At 38.2% G+C, this 23,022-nt stretch overlaps 1 protein-coding gene across 2 annotated transcripts in view; it reads left to right on the forward strand.

Moving 5' to 3' along the window:
• The window catches only part of MAP3K5 (mitogen-activated protein kinase kinase kinase 5), a 295,163-nt gene that overhangs the window by 152,679 nt on the left and 119,462 nt on the right, over window positions 1-23,022 (forward strand). For both annotated transcript variants that reach the window (XM_056126083.1, XM_056126084.1), the window contains exon 7: window positions 14,028-14,140. In XM_056126083.1, coding sequence (XP_055982058.1) covers window positions 14,028-14,140 — 113 coding nt within the window. The remainder of the gene's footprint in view (window positions 1-14,027; window positions 14,141-23,022) is intronic.

The raw sequence follows: 23,022 nt of genomic DNA on the forward strand, positions 1-23,022 counted from the left end.
TCTTGAAATCACAGTAGTTTTAGAGATACTGATATTCTTGTTCTTAAGGGGAGATTGAAAGTAATTTTTGGAACTTTGAAAGGAAATTAGGTGCTTATACTGTATTAGAATAATCATGTTTCTCCTGTTGTAATGTCAAAAGTACCCATAGCCAGGAAATTAAAAGCATTAAGTCTGTTTATAGCATTAATATGTTAATTTTTCCATAATGATTTGGGAAATAACAGAAAACCTTACCATATCAACCAATTTTCTTTTACGTCAGTGACAGTGCTGTTCAAACAGAAATGTGTACCGAGTAAAGATTTAGTTTGTACATTATTAATGGGATTGACTTAACTTTGGAAGAGTTATGTAAAAACCAATCGACAGATAAAGACCTGTATCTGTTTTCCACTTACCACATTAACCCTTTTTAAATTTTTCTTGGCTTCAAGACATTTTTCTCCTAGTTATCACTATCAATAGCACCCTTCTTACTCCATGGTTTTAGTTCCCTTTAGTCCACCAATAAGAATTTTTGTTTGGCTTTTTATTGTATTATTTATGTAAGTTTTCAGATTTTGGATGATTTTAGGACACAAAGATGTAAAATTTCTTGGTCTAACTAACTCATTGTGACACCCAGTTGATTATTGTTTCAAGACATAGAAGCTCCAAAGGGACTAGAAGTTCTCAGATGAACTAGGCACATGGGCAAACTGTTTTGCCCACAATTGTTTTGTAAAAATGCACTCTTGTCTCACATTTTTATTTTGATTTTATTATTTTTAGCCTGTGATAAATTGTATGAAACTATGTTTTGACATGACCAAATAGAAGTCCTGAAATGAAAAAATATAATTTTTTGGAGATTTTATGATTTTGAAGAGCAAGTATTGAGAAACTAAGAACAACTAGTGCTGTACAATTCATTTTTGTTTTATAAAATTTTGGGTTAAGAATTACTGGGTAACATATATTGTGATACTGTGTCAAAATTAGAAAAAGATTATTAAAATATCCTGATTATATTTTTTGGAAATGGTATGTTAGTGGTAAAAAAACTGAAAGAAGGTGTTTAGAATTTGGAATTCTTATATTTTCTTTCTAACTTTTATATTTAAATAAGGATTATGTACAAAGGTAGGTTGAATTCGTTATTCAACCTGATCAGATGAAAGATATATCCAAATTAAATCCTCAGTGAATTTTTACTTGTTTTCTTCTCATGCTGTCTTGCTATTTTATGGTTGATGAATTATTTTATGACTGATGATTTTACAATATCCCTAGAGATGTAAAACATCATGAAATTCTAATTTAACGACTTGTACCTCTCATAAGATGTACAAGCATAGAAGCATACCTGTTATACGTAGTAAAAAGTTACCACTAAATAGAACTTTATAGATAAAATTAATTGTTTGAAAAAGACAGTTTCCTAAGAATATCTCTGTTATGTATATGATACAAAGTGTATCCTTAACATAAAAGCAGCTCTAATATATATGTGTATGTATCTGTGTAAGTAGTTCTCTTTGCTTTTACTTCTGATTATTTTTATTCCTCTTTTACTCATTACCCCTTTTACTAATAAAACCGTGAAATAAAAATAATGAATCGGGACTTAAAGTACTGAACAATGACTAGAGAGAGAGGTAGAGAGGAGGGCTCAGGCTTTGGATGCCAGCTAAACTGGTAGAGCTACCTCTCAGTCACTTGCAAACTGTATGTCTGAATCTTTTTAATGCTTCAGATACCTTATTAATAAACTTAAGCTAATTCTTATGATGTAAAGTTGTTAGAATGTGAAATACTATGCTGAAGTACCACACAGACTTCACAGATACTCATTGATTAGAGTGAGTTGCAGGTGTTTTATTATTTGACACTAGTCAATATTTTTGGTAGAAAATACACTTGCACTAAATTATTATATTGCTAAAAACAAGCTCTTTGTTATTTATAAGCATGTGATGTATTCCCACCCAATGAGCCTAGGTTTGGTTGTATATCCTGTTTGATATTATTATCAGAAGAAAATAAGAGCTGTGCTGTACCACATGTACTTTTTACTTAGCTATTTCCAAGAGAAAGCCACTGCTCCAGTTCCTGAGGGCAAACAATGTGGTGACAAGTCAAACCAACTGGCATCAAAATGTGGCATAAATGAGCATTTCAGGCCTCTGGGATTTGTAGTGGTCTGACACTGTGGCACATTTGGCCTAAAATGACTGATACATCATCTTTGTTACAAAGAATAGTTTTATTATTGTAACAGCTATCTTTATTTTTATCAAGTTTTTATCTAAACAATACAATGAAATAATAAGATATATATGGAAATTTTGCACCAAGGAACTTGATAATACAAATAATGCAATGATATGGTTTGACACAGTATAATTGAGCTCCAAACAGATAATATTTTAGTAGTCCACTTCTTCTCAACACAGCCAGGCTCTGGATGGTAAACCTTGTGCCCAGGACACTGTGGACATCCCTCTTGCAACTCCAGACCCAGGTCACGGAATTTCTCCATCTGATCTCAGTTCTAACTCTCTAAACCCAAAACTGAGCAGATGCTTATGTGTCCACATGAGATTATTACTGAATATACTTTTCATATTAAAGCCAGTAACGGCCATACATCTCTGACCTTATATAGTCATATAATCTCAGTAAGCTAAAGGGAGTTATTTGTTCAAAACCCCCTTCTCATAGTCTAGTAGCATTACATACTAAAGGAAATAATTGAAACAATTATCAGTATTTTATAACATTAATATAACAAGATATTATCAGTAACCCACTAGTATAAAGGTAAAGGTAAAGGTAAAGGCCCTCCCGTTGATCGTCGATTTGCTCGAGCGGGCCCAGTAACGTCTCCATTGGAGACTTTGTTGTTACTGTGTCTGGCATATCAAATACTCTCGGTAGCTTGCCGGGCTCTCCGAGAGGGGTGGAGGAATCGAACTCGGGTCGGCCATGTTGGCCGCTTGTAAGGCGAACGCCCTACCCGCTGTGCTATCGCTTTACTACACACTGGGCTGGAGCGATAGCACAGCGGGTAGGGCGTTCGCCTTACTAAGCGGCTAACATGGCCGACCCGAGTTCAATTCCTCCGCCCCTCTCGGAGAGCCCGGCAAGCTACCGAGAGTATTGGATATGCCAGACACAGTAACAACAAAGTCTCCAACGGAGATGTTACTGGGCCCGCTCTCACTAGTATAAACAACTGAATATATCAGTTCTTAAATAATTGGGAACTGAACCTCCAACATTAACCCACATAACCGCCCCCCCCCCCCAAATAATTGGGAAACTAGGAAACCCAGTTGTTGTGTCAAACAGAAATAAAAATCCAAGAAAATCTTCCAGCCCATTAAAACTCTGGATCCTAGTTATGGGTATTTGAAATCAACACTTATTACATTGGCAACCCAAATCAAACAAGCTATAAATGGATGGACATGGAGAGTATCATGCTGAGTGAAATCAGTCAGAAGGAGGAGAGGGACAAATATAAAATGACTGCATTCATTTGGGGGATATAAAAAAATAGTATGAACCTAATATCCAGGGCCAGGAAAAACGGGAGTCAGAAGTACTGGTCAATGGTTGGAATCTTGGCATAAGTGTCAGGGGCGGGGGTGAGGGACAGAGGGGTAGTTAGGATAGAGAAGGCACCAGTAAGACAATAATAGTTAGAAATGATCACTCTGGACAAGAACTAAGTTTTGAAAGTAGGTAAAGGGATATACATAACTTTCAGTATCTGTGTTGCAAACCATAATGCAGAGAGAGAGCAAGAGAGAAAGAAAGAGAGAAAAGTCCTGCCATAGAGGCAGTGGGGATGCAGAAGGTGATAGGGATTGCAAGGTAAACTGATGACATTGGTGGTGGAAAATATACATTGGTGAAGGGAGGGGTATTGGAACATTATATGACTGAAACTCAATCATTAACAACTTTATAACTCTGTATCTCACTAAAGCACAAATTAAGCAAGCACTGGCCAGTGAAATTAAGCAATCATTAAATGAGAAATTCGACTACTCAAAAAGAAGTGATTCAGAAGAAGACAGATCTCATTCAAAACGAACTGAAGGAACTAAAGAACACAATAGCAAGCTACAGTAGCAGAATTTCATTGGTAGAGAACCATATACACAAACTTTGAGACAAAATACAAGCCAGCATTGGTAAGAAATCATTGGCAAAAAAAAAAGAGAAGCACTAGATTAGAATAGAATGTAAGGCACTTTGCAATAACAGCAAGAGGAATAATCACTGAATTATGGAAATACCATGAGAGGAAAGTGGGAAAGTGGTGGGAAACATCATAGCTAAAAATCTCCCCACTCTCTGGATGAAGTCTGATACGCAGATTCAAGAGCAAAATAAACCCAAGCAGAATAATGCCAAGACATAGTAATCAAAATGGTAGAATCCAAAGAGAGAGGCAGACTTCTTTTTTTAAAAAATTTTATTAGTGACAAACCAAGAGGTACAGTTGTAGACTTACAAATTTTTGTGCTTGGGTCTCAATTATACAATGATTAAGTACCCATCACTCCACCAGTGCCTATTTTCCCCACCACGGATCCCAGTATCCCTTCCAACCCCCATCCCCCCATTTCACCCTGCCTCTGTGGCAGGGCATTCCCTTTTGTTCTCTCTCTCCTTTTGGGTGTTGTGGTCTGCAAAAGAGGCATTGAGTGGCAATCATGTTCGGTCTATAGTCTACTTTCAGCATGCTTCTCCCATTGTGGGAGGATCCTCCCAATACCCTTTATTTGGTGCTCCCTTCTCTATCTGAGCTTCCTTTTCCCCTAGCATGTGTGACTGGCCTCCAAGCCATGGAGTAAACCTCCTGGTACTTATCTCGGCTATTCTTGGGTGTTAATCTCCTATTTTGTTATTTTATGTTCCCCAGATGAATGCAATCTTTCTGTGTCTATCCTTCTCTTTCTGACTCATTTCGCTTAGCATGATTCTTTCCATGTAGTACCATTTGTATGTAAATTTCATGACTTCATCTTTTCTAACAGCTACATATACTCCGTTGTGTAGATTCTTTAAGCAGTCATCTGTTCTCGTGCACTCAGGTTTTTTCCAGATTCTGGCTATTGTAAAGAGTGCTGCAATGAACAAACAAGTGCAGATGTCACTTCGACTATACTTTTTTGCCTCTCTGGGATATATTCCCAGGAGTGGTATTGCTGGGTCAAATGGGAGCTCAGTTTAGAGGCAGACTTCTTAAAGCTTCTAGAGAAAAGAGAAACTTTAAATATATTGAAAGCAACAAGAAACACAGCAGATCTCTTATAGGAGAGAAAAAAAGTGGGATGACATTCAAATTACACTGAAAAAAAGCTTTTTTTTTTTTTGCTTTGCTCTTTGCTTTTTGGGTTACACCCGGCGATGCACAGAGGTTACTCCTGGCTCATGCACTCAGGAATTACTCCTGGTGGTGCTCAGGGTACCATATGGGATGCTGGGAATCGAACCTGGGTCAGCTGCTTGCAAGGCAAATGCCCTACCCACTGTGCTATCGCTCCAGCCCCCTGAAAAATGCTTCCTTTTTAACCTAGAGTCCACCTCCCTGCAAAGCAATCATTTGGATGGGAAGGAAGGATAAAAACATTTTCTGACAAGAACTGACAGATTTTGCTATTTCTAAACTGGCCTTGAGTGAAATACTGAAAGGTCATTTATATAAATCAGGCAGCCAATTGTAGAAGCAACAACCCCACACGGTAAGATGGAAACATAGTACTTTATATAAATAATTTCTCTGAATGTCAGTGGACTGAACTCTCCCATCAAAAGATACACAGTGATGGAAATAAAATCCATCCATTTGCTGCTTACAGTAAACACATCTAAAATCACAGGATAGATATAGGCTCAGAGTGAAAAGATGGGGGTGGGGAATAATTCAAGCCAATGGTAAACAGAAAAAATAAAGGACATACATATATTAGACCAAACAGTATTTGGTCTGATATCACTGTATCACGGTAGTCCTGTTGTTCATTGATTTCCTCTAGCAGCACCAGTAACATCTCCATTCGTACTATCCCTGAGATTTTATCAAGTGCCACATTGGAGGCTCTTTCAGGGTCAGGGGAATGAGACCCATGATTGTTACTGGGTTTTGGCATATCAAATATGCCACGTGGAGCTTGTCAGACTCTGCCGTATGAGCAGGATATTCTCAGTAGCCTGCTGCGTTCTTCAAGAGTGAGAACTAGACAATATGAGGAGCTTCTAGGATCTTGGTTTTATAGTTCTGGGTCTTGGCCATTGATGGGATTGCATGGTGCTGGGGGCGGTTGTTGGGTATAACGCCTAGCTACTGGAAGATCTGGGATCTGGGTAGAGGAGTCCCAGTCCTGATCCGAGCAGGCTTGGAGATCTCAGCCCTGGGTCCCACACACCTGGGTTCCTCTGCTGGTTGCTTTATGCATGAGGCACGTCCGAGCGTGTGGAGGGTGATCTTAAGCATGGCCGTGGCTGGGTTTCAGAGGTTTTCTGCTGCCGGGACTCTGCTCGGGGTGAGCAGAAACTCAACCCACCCCCCTCCAAGGAGCCTTGGTGGGGACAGCCAGGATCAGGGGCAGGAGACTCTGCATTGTTCTCTTCTGGGAGCTTGATTTTATAGTCTTATATGAGTATTAGAAAATAATTAGAGGTGGGGGTAGACACTACTTACTGAATAAAGGAATGATAGATCAAGAAATAGTAACTTTAACATATACATACCAATTATAGGATCAGCAAAGATTTATAAGGTTTTTACTCACAATCTAAAGAAACATCTGGATGGAAACAATAGTAGTGGGACATTTCAACAACTCCACTCTTACCACTGGATAGATCAACTAGCAAGGATGTCAGTACAGGAATAAGAGCACTAAATGAACTAAAAGAACTGGGACTAATGGATTTATACAGGGCCTCACATCCTCAAAAAACTGAATACACATTCTTCTCTAGTTCACATGGAACATTCTCCAGGATATATCACCTATTAGGCCACAAGACAAACCTGGGTAAATTCATAAACATAAACATACAAGTATCCTATCAGACCACATGTGACAGAGATAGAAATTAATCATAGAAAGATGTGGAGAAACTCTAAACCCTGGAGACTGAACAACACACTGCTGAATAACAGCTGATCAAAGAGGTAATCAGAAAGAGATTTAAAAAAAAACTCCTTGATACTAATGATAATTTAAAAAGTTATCAAAACCATTGACCAGACTCATGAGGAAAATAAGAGAAAGTACTCAAAACGGATTTAAAAAAATGGGGAAAGTTACAGTGTTCTTGGAAATCCAAGACATCATGAGATCTTCCTGTGAACAGCACTACTCAGTTAAGTTGGAGAACCTAAAATAAATGGACATATTCTTGAAAATATGTAATCTAAAACTGAGTGATGAGGAAAGAGAAAGCCTGAACAGGCCAATCACAAGCAAGTAAATTGGAACAGTAATCAAGAATCTCCTCCAAAACAAATGTTCTTATACAGTTTACTGGCGAGTTTTATCAAACCCTCAAAGAATACTTACTGCTGTTGATCCTTAGCACTTTCTAACATATATGAAGCTGTTACACTGATATCCAAAGCACACATATATTTCTGAAAAAATAAAACTTCAGACTAATCTTCTTGATGAACATCAATGCAAAAATTCTCAACAAAATCTTAGCAAACCAAATCCAACAGCATATCAAAAAAATCACACACAACGATCAAGTGGGTTTTATACCAGGGATGCAAGGATGGTTCAGTATATGCAAATGAACTAACATAATACAACATGTCAGTAACAGCATAGATTAAAATCATGTTATATCAGTTGGTGAAGAGAAAGCTTTTGACAAGATCCAATATCCATTTATGATAAAAATCCTCAACAAAATAGGAGTGGACATTCTTTCTCAATATAGTAAGGGCGATCTATATGTAACAAGCTCACCTTTAGATCAGACCAGAGTCTATAAAGTACATCAAGGAAGATATAGGCAGAATGTTCCAAGATCTGGATCTCAAAAGTGTGTTCAGTTATATAATGCCACTAGCAAAGTCAACAGAATCTAAAATAAACACATGGGATGACATCAAATTAAAAAGTTTCTTCTTGACAAAAAAAAAAACCCACAGACAGCTAATTGAATGGGATATAATATTTGTGTTCAACACATCATATAAAGGGTTGATATACAGCATATATAAAATACAAAGATCAGCAACCAGTAACCAAAAAACCACATAAAAAATCGGGGAAATAGGGACTTCTCTAAGGAAGAACAACATATAGTCCCCAGGCACATGGGGATAAAAATAGCTTACTTATTTTTATGGAAATCCATCACTTATTGTTAGGGAAATCCAAATAAAGACAACAGTGATATACCAACCTCTTTCTTGGTAAGAATTAGATGCATTCTTTCTTTACCCAGCAATTATTTTATAATCATTTATAATATGTCAGGCTTTCTGATGATTCAGGCACTGGAGATTCAGAGTTCATTAAGACAAAGTCTAAGACAAAGTCCCTGGTTTAATGGTGCTTACATTCTGTCAGAGATAGAAAAAGTAATTTTAGTGTTAAAAATCTATAAAGATAATTATTCAATCTCTGTTTTTCCTTGTTTTATGCTAATATGTAATTTTCATCAAAAACTTTTTGACATAATGTTCTAATTTTCTTTTACTTTCCTTTTGAAGCTAATAGGACCTGTACTGATGTTCCCCTTTTAATTTCTTAATTAATTTAGTTAATTTCTTTAATTTCTAATAGCTGAATAGTAATTTGTATTTATATATTCTCATTCTTACACATGAGCAGCCTTCTGCCTTGCATTTTTTTTTGGAAGGGGAGCACACCTGCTGGTGCTCAAGACTTATTCCTGACTCTGTGCTCAGTGATCACTCCTGGTGGGGATAAGGTAGCCATATTGGGTGCTGGAGATAAAACGGGGTCATCCATGTGCAAGGCAGGTACCAGCTGTACTATAACTCTGGCCCCTGCTGCCTTGCATTTTATTAATTTTATTAATCTTCTGATTTTTTTGGTTTGGTATAATATGCTATTGTTTGTCTCTATGAAGTATAAGAATATCAATTTTTCAAGCTTTGTCCTTTGCTGGAGAACCCAGAAATATTCAGGGGCCTCCAGAGTCTAGTGACTCAAGCCTCCTAGTGACTCAATGCCTTCTTGTGACTAAAGACCATGACATACAGTGTATTGAACCCACACTGGATTCAGTAGTATGTCCTAAGTGTTGTACTAGGACACATGACTGAACTATCTCTATGGTCCTGGTCATTTGATTTTTTTACGTGAAGCAAATTAACTATTGATTTTTTTAGTTTCCAACTACTGAAATTATTTATCTTTTAATTTATTTTGTTCATCTATTCTTCATGTTACTTGTAATTATCTATGTTTGTAATTATTTAAGGTTCTGACTACAAACCTCAGCATATGAATAGTTATCTGTAGGCCAGCTCTTCTTTTTGCCATTTTTGTCTCATTTGTTGGTCACATAAGTACATACACATTGTCACAGAAAGATGTCCTATTCCACACCATTTTGTACAATCTAGCATTCAAGTAATGTCCTGTGGAGAATAGTGAGTACAGGTTTGGGGTTCTTCCAGGTCACATTCTATCATGCCAACTCTGGGGTTTTTTATTGCTTCCACACTTCTCCAGTATCTATAAAAATATGTTTTTGATATGGAAACTTTAAACCTCTTGGTTTTTCTATCAGGGATCTCTTCCAAATAGAAACTACATCGTACTTGGAAACTTATTTTTTCTCCAAGCATTGGATTTTCTTCTACAATTTGTTTGAGTTTTCAGTCCATATCTGGTGACATTCTGGGATAATTGCTGGCTTTGTGCTCTCAGATCACTTTTGGCTTGCTCAGGGGAACTATATGTGGTGTGGGCTGGAGCGATAGCACAGCGGTAGGGCTTTCGCCTTACAAGCGGCCAACATGGGCGACCCGAGTTCAATTCCTCTGCCCCTCCCGGAGAGCCCGGCAAGCTACCGAGAGTATTCGATATGCCAGACACAGTAACAACAAATTCTCCAATGGAGACGTTACTGGGCCTGCTCGAGCAAATCGATGATCAATGGGAGGGCCTTTATCTTTACCTTTACCAGGGGAACTATATGTGGTGCCAGAGATTGAACCATGGTAAGCTGCAAGCAAGGCAAGTGCCTTAACCCATGTTCTATCTCTCTAGCCCTCTTCTATAATGTAAGTGGCTAGCTTTCCAACATTTGGAATACATTTTATTATATATTCTAGTTTTAACAGTACAAGAAGTTTAAAAGAACTTTTTCATCTTATAACAAATATCCCTCTAAACTTCTGGCTACATCATCTTTTGTTGTTTTTGTTTTTGTTTTTGTGCCATACCTGGCAATCCTCAGAGATTACTCCTGGCCCCTCACTGAGGAATTACTCCTGGCAGTGCTTAGGGGACCATATAGAATGTTAGAGATCGAATTAGGATCAGCCGAGTTCAAGGTTAGTGCCACCTACTACGCTATCTCTCCAAACCTTCTGGCTACATACTTAGTGATTTTTGTCAAAAATTCACAGATGTGTACCTGTTGTATCAATAGGTTTATATGCTTTTTACAAATTGTTCTAACTTTTACACAGGCAAATTTCTACCAAGAAATGCTGTGCTTATTTACAGTATATAGGAATTTCTACTCTTGTGAGTTATTAATAATTATAATAATATTTAACTTTTTGTAATTTAACAAACATTATTTTAAACCCAAGAAAAAAAACTAAGACTTTCAGGACTGGGAGATAGCTCAAAGGGCTCGAGGGAGTAATTTGTATGTGGTTGGCCCTGCATCAAATCTCTGGCACCATACTGGTATCCGCTCCCCCAATGCTGGTGGCCATCCAGGCGCTGCTAGACCCAGCACTAATATCACTGATATTCCAAGCCTTAGGAAATAGGTGAGAAGTTTTCCTATTCACCCACCTCCACAGACTCAACTAATTGTCTGGTAATACTGTGAATTCTAGAAAAATAGTTTTGATTTTGCCTACATGTGTAGTTTGGTTTAAAGTATTAACATTTTGTAATAGAAAAACCCATCTTCTTATTTGGGTTGATTTGGACACATATGCAGTACTTAGTCAACTTGTGCTCATTGATTTGAGCCTGTCTTGCATTTTTTTCTTTTTGGGTTTCGTTTTGGGAGCCACACTTTGCCATGCTCGTGGGCTACTCCCACTTTTGTGGCCTGGTGTTCCTGGCATAAGCAGTTTCCTGGGAGACCCTTTGGTGCTTCACTAATACTTTAAGCTATCTGCCCTGCTGACGTCTTGAATTTTTGTATCTATCTTATTTTAGATAGATAGAGAAATATCCCAAGTTCTTAGGCTTCAGGGAAAATGAAAGAATGTATGTGTTGAAAAAAATACTGTCACTGTCACTGTCACTGTCCTCCCGTTGATCATCTATTTGCTCTAGTGGGCCTAGTAATGTCTCCATGAGACTTGTTGTTACTGTGTTTGACATATCGAATACATCACGGGTAGATTGTCAGGCTTTGCTGTGCGGGCGAGATACTCTCAGTAGCTTGCCAGGTTCTCCCAGAAAAAAATTTTCTAGTGTCTTTCTTCAACTGTGCTTTTGTTTTTGTTCTTGGGAAATGTCTACTATGAACAAATATGAAAAACTTTGAGACTTATATGAGTCTCCCTTATAATTAGTGTCTTTTCTTGATATGAGCAGCTTTGAAGTAGCAGCATTTGTGCTTATTCCATTTTAGAGCTGGGAAACCTCTCTGCCTTTGAGAGATAATTTTTTTTAAATCATCAACAGAAATACACTTGGAAATACTGTTTATATATTCCACATTACACTGCTGTTTGAACCAAGTAGTTAAGATTAATATTTGATTTCTCTTCCCGTTCAAAGATACTTGTTTTATATCAATCGTATCAATTGCAAGATCCTTAAAAAGAACATGAGACCCTCAATATTCAGAAAAATGTACTCTTTCTTTTAAAGTGTATCTTATTTTAAATTATAGAAAATCTGGGAGGACCAGAGAAGTAGTACAGCAAGTAAGGTGTTTGTCTTGTCCACAGCTAACCCAGGTTCAATCCCAGCATCCCATAAGTTCCCTTGAACCTGCCAGGAGTGATCCCTTAGTGCAGAGCCAGAAGTAAGTCCAGAAAACTGTTGGGTGTGGCCCCAAACTAAACTAAGTAAATAATAGAAAATTTTTGCAAATACATGTAAACACTAAGAATATATTATAGAGCATATTATTATTCCTGCTGCCACTCTGGTTTCTTTAATTTTTAGCTAACAATTTAAATATCAATGAGTTTATCTTTTCATTGTAATGTATTTTTAAACAGTCTTTCTGTAATACCAAATGGTCATTCACTAGGTATTTAGTTTTTTTATGTTTCACAGTTTGAGGGGTTTTTTTTCTCTTTTTTTAAAGAGGTGCTCCAAAGCAAGTTTTAGGGGAGATATTCGTGGCATGCATGGTCATCTGGGCCACCAGGATTTGACACAAGGGCCTGGTGTTATCAGAGCAACAAAGACCTTATTTCGCTATGATAGGGGGCACCTCCAGATTTATACTTATTAGTGCTTGGGTGGTAGGGAGGTTATTGAGTTGGGGAGTGGGAGCGGACAGGGAATCAAATGTGAGGAATTTGCTCTAGACCTTTGAGCTATCTCCCTAACCCATCATCTGAATTTTTTTTAATAATGATTTTGGCTGGAAGATAGTATAGAGGCTAAAGAGCTTACTTTGCACCCAGCTAACCTCAGTTTGATATCTGGTACCTCATATGATTCCCCTGAGCATGACTAAGAGGGATCCCTGTGCCCAGAGCTAGGAGTAAACCCTGAGCACCAGAGAATGTGGCTTAACCCCCCTGCATACCACCCCCAAAATATTGTTTTTGCATTTTATACTGTAAGTTTCTCTTTGTAAATAAGACAGTTCTTTTAATTTTCTTCTTGTCCATGTTCCAAATGAAATAATGTCAGGTATTGTTACCTATTAAGGGATGTATGAGAGGAAGCCCTTGATAGATCCTAGCAAGTTTTGACCTTGAAAATACAGTACATTGCAAATACTGAGGTCTTTACAATTGTTGAAGCATTTTTGAAGGTGATACTCAGTTTCATGCATATTCAGAAAAGCCTTTTTATTCACTTTGAGCTAAAAATTAGTATGCACGGGCTGGAGCAATAGTACAGAGGGTAGGGCGTTTGCCTTGCGGGCCAATCCAGGTTCGGTTCCCAGCATCCCATACAGTCCCCCGAGCACCACCAGGAGTAATTCCTGAGTGCAAGCCAGGAGTAACCCCTGTGCATCGCCGGGTGTGACCCCCACATAATAATAATAATAAAATAAATTAAAATTAGTATGCAGAGGCACAGTCTTTTATTTTCTTAATTTCTAGTACAGTTGGCATTCTTATTTTACATCTATATCACTCTTATGGAATTAATTGGTTGTTATATTACCTGGATGATCCTCATTGCTTTGTGTATTAAAATCCATTTAAATAGCTACAATAAATAAAATATATACAGTGTTATCATCTTAAATTTTTCATTGCTCACTCATGTATGTTCTCAGTCTCCCCGCACCCCACCCCTGTGTCTGCCTCTGGCTCTCTGCATGTCTGTCTTAGTCTCTGTCTCTCTGTCAGTCTTCCTTTATATCTGTCTCTGTCCTCTCCCCTCTTTCTCCCCACTACATATTTATGGGAACTGGTTAATAGACTGGGACTGCTAAGATGAAGGCAAGTTAAGAAGGAGAATGGAAAGGTAAGAGTAGAAGTAAGTAGTTAATTAAACTTTTAATCCTTACAGCACACTAAATTCTGGGGTGAAGGCCAGCAGAATATTTTTGCTTGCTTAGATATTGAGTTATGCAAACAGGAGTTTGCACACCCAGAACTTCAAGACTGAGAAAGTAAACTTGTACTTTTTTTATAGGTTCAAAAAGGCATTTGAATCTGAGCCAACCCTGCAGTCAGGAATAAATTATGCGGTTCTCCTCCTAGCAGCTGGGCACCAGTTTGAATCTTCCTTTGAGCTCCGAAAAGTTGGTAATTACAGCTTGAAATGTTCATGGAAATCAAGACTGCGCTCATTTGTGCTCCTTTTGATTTTCTTACCTGACTTACTAAAATAAAAAATATATATATCTTCTTTAGTGTGACATACTGCTGTGTAGAATTATGATAGGTGGTGTAATTCAGAGTCAAATATATTTTTATCTCTTTCCAGTAATAACCCTCTTTCATTCAAATTAATACTGAAAGTATAGGTGTAGCATTCAACACCAACTTCCAGATAAAGTAGTTTTGCTCTATGGAACGTCTGAAAAACTATTCTTTCTGACTGATTTTGCTTGCTTTTTTTTTTACCTTGTATTTTGTACCGGGGCTGGATTGATAGCACAGCGGGTAGGACGTTTGTCTTACACGCGGCTGACATGGGTTTGATTCCTCCACCCCTTTCGGAGAGCCTGGCAAGCTCCCGAGAATATCTTGCTCGCACAGCAAAGCCTGGCAAGCTACTTGTGACGTATTCGATATGCCAAAAACAGTAACAACAAGTCTCACAATTTGTTGTGAGATGTTACTGGTGCCTGCTCGAGCAAATAGATGAACAATGGGAGTACAGTGCTACAGTATTTTGTACCACACCCGGTGGTGCCCAGGGCTTACTCCTGGCTCTTTGCTAAGGTAGTGCTCTTGGCAGTGCTCAGGCGAGCATATGAGGTGCTGGCGATTGAACCCGAGTCAACCATGCACAAGGCAAGAACCCTATGTAGTGTACTATTTGTTCCAGCCCCAGATTTGGCTTGTGTGATGCTTTAGAAAAATGGGTGGGGGGAACTTTTCCTATTTCCTGTTTCTGTTTTTCACATGCCCACCTGCTCCTCAGAGGACAGTGGTATTGGAAGTGACATTTCATACCTTAAGAACAGCAGCTTAGGCAGATGGTAGGTAGACTTGGCGAGTGACTGGGCTCTTTCAAGACCATGTCTTTTTTGTAGCCATTGATGACATGTGTCTTTGACCATTGTTTTAATTTTAGTCACCAGGGCTTACAGTTTTACAGTACTGTCAGTGATAAGATTTCATGTGTACAATATTCCAACACCACAACCCCCATCAGAGTGTGTTTCCCTTCACCATTGTCTCATAGTACCTTATTCACTGCCTCTTACTACACTCTCCCCCACCTAAACCCACCCCCACCAAAACACACACACACACACACACACACACACACACACATCAGTTTCACTTTCATGGTATGCTCTGTTTTGTAGATTAGTTCCTAGATTCTGTTCCTTTTGGCTGTTTGTCATTCCCTTACTGTGCTTGTTTACATTCCATATATGAGAGAGATCATTTGTGACCTGTTTGTCTCCTTCTGAATGACTTCACTTAGCATGATAACCTCTAGTTCCTTCCACATAGTTGCAAATTGAATGATTTTGTCTTTTCTTATAAGAAAATGATATTTAATTTTGTACATACCATAGTTTTTTTTTATCCAGTCATCTGTTCTTGGGTTATTTTTAGGTTGTTTTTTGTTAATAGTACTGCAGTGAACATAGGAGTGCAAATAAATTTTATGAGTAGAGTTTGTGGGCCCATTTTTACATCTATGCCATTTGCATTCCTTCTTTGAGAAAGTTTCTGTTCATCTCTTCTCTTTACTTTATGATGTTGTTATTTTGTATGTTTTGTTTTGTTTTTGTGGGCCACATCTTGGTGGTGCTCAGGGCTTATTCCTGGCTCTGTGGTCAGGGTATATTCCTTGCTTTGTGCTCAGGGATCACTTCTGGTGGGTTTGGGGGACTATATGTGGTGTCAAGAATTGTACCTGGGTCAACAGTATACAGGGCAAATGGTCTCCATACTATAGTGATGCTCTGGCCCCTGTTTGTTAGTTGTCTGCTAAGTTTTACCAGTGCTTTATAACCCTTTTTAAGATGGGTGGTGGGCAAATAATAATTCAAAAGATCTATAAAACCAGGAGTTGTTTTATTTAAAAAAAAAACAAGATTAACAAACCATTAGCTCAATTTAAAAAAGTATTAAAATCCTAATAAGTATAATCAGAAATGAAAGGGGAAATATCAAAATATATATCATAGAATTCAAATGATCACCATGTTTTACTATGATATTATTTATGCTATAAAATTAGAGAACCTAGAGTAAATAGGTATTTTTGGACTCGACAACTTTCTAACCCTGAGCCAAGAGGAAAAAGAGAATCTGAACAGCCCAGTTACTATAAAGAAAATTAAAATGATAATCAAAGGTCTCCACCAAAAACAAAGCCCAGGTCAGATAGATTTACTAGTGATTTCTTCCATACTTTTAAAGAAGACCTACTTCCAGTCCTTTTCAAGCTCTTCCATAAAGTCAAAGAAACTGAAACCTCCACAGTTTTTGTGAGAACATTACATTACCCAATAAACAGACACATACCTAAAAAAGTAAACTACAGACTATATCCCTGATTAATATAGTTACATAGATTTATAAGAAAATATTAGCAAACTTGATCCAACATACATCAAAAGTTTCATATACCAGGAATAAGTAGGATTTATGCCAGGGATACAGGGATGGTTTGATATATACAAGTCAATCAACATGATGCAGTGTATTAATACAAGGAAAAAGAACATCATTGCATCAAAATGCAAAGAAATCATTTGCAAGATTCAACAGCCATTCATGACAACAAAAAAATTCTCAAGGAAATAGGGATAGAAAGAACTTTTCTCGATATAGTTGAAATCATTTAGTACAAACTACAGCTAATATTATATTAAATGGTAAAGATACCAAAATCTTCTTTCAAAGATAAGGCACAATATAAGATTTTCCACCCTCACCACTATTATTCAGTATTATATTGAAAATCCTTGCCTTAGCAATTAGGCAAGAAGGAGATATTAAAGGCATCCAGGTTGAAAAAGAAGCCAGTATCATTATTTTCATATGATATGATACAATACTTATAAAGCTCCAGAGATGATACAAATTAAAAAAGAAAAAAACCCTCCTGGAAGCAGTACACCTGTACAGTAACATGGAAGGCTACAAAATCTACACACATAAATCCATGATATTCATAGATGCAATATCACTTGATCACTTGACATCCCGTTACTCATCGATTTGCTCAAGCGGGCACCAGTTACATCTCCATTTGTCCCTGTCATTTGCCAGAGTAGCCCAGTAACATCTGCTTGCTCCAGGAACACGAAGAGCCTCAAACTGATTGTTCAGGGTCTTGACGAAGTCTGACCATCTCATAGGTGGGAAGCCACGCAATCTTTTGACATCCCGTGGAATTCAGTTGGTAATGGATTGGATTAGTCAGTAATGAATAGTCAGTAATAATAATAGTAATAGTTGGTAATGAATCCAGTCCAGCAGTCATCTCCAAATCACATTACGTGTCCAGCCCATCTGATTTTCGACGCCTTGGCAAACGTGACAGTGTCCCTGATTCTTGATCATAGACAGAGGTCAGAACTCCAGACTCTTTCTCTCACTTGAGTGAAGTGTCATACTCCAAGCATAGCTCTTTCGATTCCTCTTTGGAAGACCCGAGAGTTCTCATCCTGTTTTCATAGGGCCCAGGTCTCTGAGGCATATGTTAATAAAGGAAGAACAGTGGAATCGAAGAGATGTGCCCATAGCCGGAAGTTCTTCATCCTCTTAGCTATTTCTTTGACGCTCTTGAAGGTGTTCCATGCTGCTCTCTTCCTCCTGTGCAACTTAGGTACCAGGTTGTTTGTCATGTTGACTTCTTGACCTAGGTACACATAACTGTTGCATTCGGAGATGGTCGTTCTGTTGAGAGCAGATGGGGCGTCAGGAACAAGGCTGTTTCTCATAAACATTGTCTTCGTAAGATTCAGCTGTAGTCTGACCTTTCCACACTCACGGTCAAAGTTGGCCAGCATATGTGCCGCTTGGCTAATGTTTGGTGTTATTAGAATGATGTCATCAGCAAAGCGGAGGTGGTGTAGTTGCCAACCGTCTGTCTTCAATTCCCATTCAGTCGTCGCATGACGTTCTCGAGGGTGGCATCAAAGAGTATCAGTGAAATGGTATCACGCTGCCGAACCCTCTCTTGACATGGATTATCATTTGCTTGTACAATGGTGAGATCCTGGTAGTGAATCCATAATATAGCTCCCAGAGGATCCTGAGATAGTAAGTTTGAATGCCCTGTTTGGCTAGGGCTTCGATGGCCACTTCCATCTCAATAAAATCAAAGGCCTTCTTTTAATCAATGAACATTAGACAGAGTGGCATCTTGAACTCCTGAGAAACCTCAATGAGCTTGGTAACCGTGTGGATATGGTCTGTCCTCCTGAATCCTTTGCCGAACCCGGCTTGCTCATATGGTTGTCCTTCATCTAGTGTTCTGCCAATCCTATTCAGAATGACTCGAGTGAACAGCTTGTAGATGACAGAAAACAGGCAGATTGGGTGATAGTTGCCAATGTCATGGGTGTCTCCCTTCTTGTACAGTAGTACAGTCCTGCTGGTTTTTCATTGGGACAGAACCTTGCATTCAGACAGGTAGCATATGAAAAGCCGAGCCAGTGTATTGATGAGAACTGCTGGCAGATTCTTCAGGTGTTTGGGTCTGACCTTGTCTGGACCAGATGCTGTTCACTTCTTTACTGACAAAATGGCGTGTTGGATTTTGGAAGGGAAAACATTGGAAACCACATATCCATCCTGTGGAATTTGGTATGTGGGCAGGTGGACCTGGCTATTGAAGAGATCCAAGTAGAAGTCATGGATAATCTTCTCTATTGCCCTTCTGGAAGATGTGATAGATCCATCAGGATATCGGAGAGCAGTCATCTTGGTCTTGTTGTTGGTGAAGGATAGGCGGGCATTGTGAATGCTTTTCCCAGCTTCTGCCGCATCTGCCAGCACTGCTGCTCTTCTCTCTTTGAGGTCTTCCTTGATCGCTTCTCTGCACTGCTTTGTGAGCTTGGACGTTAGCTTGTGGTTGCCTGAGCCTTGCGCCAAGCCACATTGGTGAATGAGCTCAAGAGTTTTCTAAGGCAGGCGTCTTTTTGTAGCTATCTCTCTCTCGGAGTTCCTTGCACAATCATGAAAGTGCTGAGCCAGTCGATCATATTCTTTGTCAATGTTGTCAACAATGGTATCTTCCCATGTTGCTGCAATAGTGCCAAAGAGCTCCCAGTTGGTGGTCATTCTGGGAATTCTCTTCTTAAACTTTGCAGCCCTTTCTCCCTGCTTCGTGAAGTATAATTTTGCATGAAGGAGACGGTGTTCTGATCCCGTTTGGAATTTTGGGACAACAGTGACATTGGTCAGGCAAAGCTGTCAATTGAATATGATGTGGTCAGTTTCATTGTGGAACCGTCCACTGGGAGACTCCCATGTCCAACATTTAGATTTGGCTTGTGAAACTGTGAGTTACCATGGTTGGTCTTGGTCGACATGATGAACTCAGACAGTCTCTCACCCTGTTCATTACATTCTAAGCCATGGGTCCCGATGTGGAGTTCTTTGACTGATCTTCTCGGTACTATCTTGGTATTAAAATCACCAAAAATGATCTTGTAGAAGGTGCAGTATAATAGAAGAGACATAAATAGAAAACCAATCCCATTCACAATTGCATCACAAAATATCAAATACCTTGGAATAAGCTTAACAAAAGAGGTGAAAAACTAATACTAAGAAAACTATAAATCACTACTAAAAGAAATATATGAAGACATGACACAAGAAAATGAAAATACATCCCCTGTTCATGAATTGAAAAGATTAATATTGTGCAAGTGACAATTGTACCTAAAGCACTATACAGATTCAGTGTAGTCCCTATAAAAATACTGATGATGCTTTTTAAAGATATAGAACAAATGCTCTTGAAGCTTATGTGGAGTTATGAAATCTCTCAAATAGCTGAAACAATCTTAGACAAAATATGGGAGATTTTTGTTTTTTCAACTTTAAATTATAAAACTGTAGTAATCAAGACAGTATGGTACTAGAATAAAGACAGACTCTCAGACCCGTGGAATTGAATTTAGGGCCCAGAGACAGATATGTAGGTATATAGTCATCTAGTCATCAGCAATGGAGGTAAGAGTATGAAATGGAGCAAGGAAAACCTCTTCAGCAAGTGGTATGGTAATATTGGTTCATCACACATTAAAAAAAGAACTCAGATTCCCTACTTCATATTATGCATAAAATAAATTAAAAATGGATTAAAAACATAAATATTAGGCTTGAATCCATCAGTTATATTGGGAAAAACAAAGGGCCTTTTATGACATTGGATTGAGAGGTATCATCAATGATTCTATTTTTTGATCAAGCAAATGGAAACAAAAGTATGCAAGTTAAATTAAGAAGTTTCTTCATCACCAAAGAAACAATGGCCAGAATAAAAAGATAATCTTTGTTCATCTTCATCTGCGAGCCCTGTATTATCTGAGATAGGATTTGATCCTTCTTCAGAATTTTAAGACTCCAGGGCATCTTAGTGGACAGAATTGTATGATTTTCTTGGTTCTTACTTGGATACCATTTTTTTTAACAATTTCAAATATTGCAATACCAGCAGTGGAAATGACACTTTGCTTTCTTGAGTGTATAATAACCTTCTTCCAGAGATACTTTACAACAGAAATAATTACAATTAGAAATATTTTGAATTTTGAATTTTGTGTTTAATACTTTTATAGGGGCCTCAACCAGCATTGCTGGAAGAAAGTGTGCGTATGTGCAGGGTTACTCCCTGAGATACTCAGCCTGACGCAGTGTGTGGCCCTGATTGTGCCTTAGCGCCATTTGGTGCCTGGACTTGAACTCGGGGTCTCATACATGCTAGCCATGCATGTATTTTGCCACTTAAATCATATCCCTAGCTCTTGCATTTATTTTTTTGGAGGAGAAAAATATTTTGAGTGAAGCTTTGAATTATAGAAGAAAATTTGCCTTTGAGATTTTTGTTTTTGAGTGGAACTCAGTGATTCTCTCAAGAATTCTCCTCTGCTTACAGGTCATCCTAGTGGTACTTAGGGAACAACTTGCTGCTGGGATTGAACCCAGATATTCCACATGCAAAACATGTGCTCCTACTAATTTAGCTTTATCTCCAGCCCATATTTGATATATCTTAAAACTAAGACTTTAATTCTTTTCAAAAGTAACCAAATTTTTCAGCAATTTTTGTCTGCTCCCATTTTTTTATTCTTGCAAATCCACAAATTTCTCTTATTATTAAATTAAGTAATTTAGTCATTTTAATTACTCCTATAGTAGTCTTTATGAAATCACTTCTTTATGTGTATTTTGAAATATAGCACAGCAGGTAGGGCATTTGCCTTGCATGCAGTCGACCCAGCCGACCTAGCCAACCTGAGTTCCATTTCTTCGCCCTTCTCAGAGAGTCAAGCAAGCTACTGAGAGTATCTCTCCCGCAGGGCAAAGCCTGGCAAGCTGCCTGTGACATATTTGATATGCCAAACACAGTAACAAGAAGTCTCACAATGTTACTGGGTCTGCTCAAGCAAATTGATGAACAATGGGAGGACAGTGACAGTGATGGTGATGTATTTATAAAGGGTGGAAAATTAAAAACTAAGACCTCATAAGATGACCACCAAACCTAAAACTGTACTACGGTATTATTTTCAGTTTAATCTTTAATGTAATAAGTACTTGACTATCATATCGCCTGAAGACTTTAAGGGTAGCGGCTCCCAAGTGGTGCTCAGGAGATAGGGGCAGGGTAGGAAGAGGGTGGGGAAAAGCCATCCAACATTCTTGGCCACTTAGACCAGCAGTTCAGTGCAAGTGCCCATGGATGTAGTGCTGCTCTTGGGCCCTGCATTGACTCAAGCCACTCCATCAGGACCACATTTGTGGTGTTCTCTGGTTTCAATTTTGGCACCTGATGATTCTCTAAGGACTATTTGGTGCTAGAAATTGAACCCAAATATGGCACATGCTAGGCATTGCTCTAACTGTGTGCTATTTCCTGGTCCCTGCTAAGACTCAATTTTAGGGTGTGTGTGTGTGTGTGTGTGTGTGTGTGTGTGTGTATTAGTTAATAATTATTTAGGATTAATTAATTGCTTTAGGATTTGTGTTATAATCCCTTGTTTGTTTTTCAAATAGTGTTTAGATTAGACCTAGGAATTAAAGATACAGAATCACACTTTAAACTTTCTTCATGTTTCTTCTGATTTCACAAATCTTAAATTTAACACTAGAATTTAGATCAGTTAAAAATTGTTCTCCAAAACATGATAATCTCTTAGTATCTGTATTGCAAACCATAATGCCCAAAAGAAGCAAGAGAGAGAAAGAGAGAGAGGGGATAGGAGAGAGAAAGAGGGACAGAGATGGAGGAGATAGAGAGAGAGAGAGAAAGCGAACCTGCCATAAGGACAGGCTTGCGGGTGGGGATGACGAGAGGGAAACCTGGGTCATTGGTGGAGGGAAATGTGCACTGGTGGAGGAACCAGTCTTGGAACATTGTATGACTGAAACCTAATCCAGTGACTCAATTTGAGAAAAAATAAGTTCTCCCATCTCCCTTGGAATTTTTCAAATATGAGACATTTTATGAGAGATAAAATTAGAAGTTTGGATCTTCAACTGTAATGATGATATAATGAAAGAATAGTGTGTTTGAAATGGTGACAAACCACTATTTGAATCTCATTTTCAGGGAGCAATAAAAATAAAGATTTTATTACTGAATATAAAAGTCCATGAGTTTATAAAGATAATCATGAAAAAGTAATCAAAGTAAAAATAAAACTCATCACTAACCAGAAAGCAAATCATTTGTCACCTATGAGGGTAACCATTTTCTCAGAAAACTGTAAATTCTCGAGTAGAAATTAAGATCTTTAAAAAAGAAAAGAAAT

Source organism: Sorex fumeus, unplaced genomic scaffold (assembly GCF_029834395.1).
Source record: "Sorex fumeus unplaced genomic scaffold, SorFum_2.1 ptg000061l, whole genome shotgun sequence".
In the NCBI taxonomy this organism is placed as follows: Eukaryota; Metazoa; Chordata; class Mammalia; order Eulipotyphla; family Soricidae; genus Sorex; species Sorex fumeus.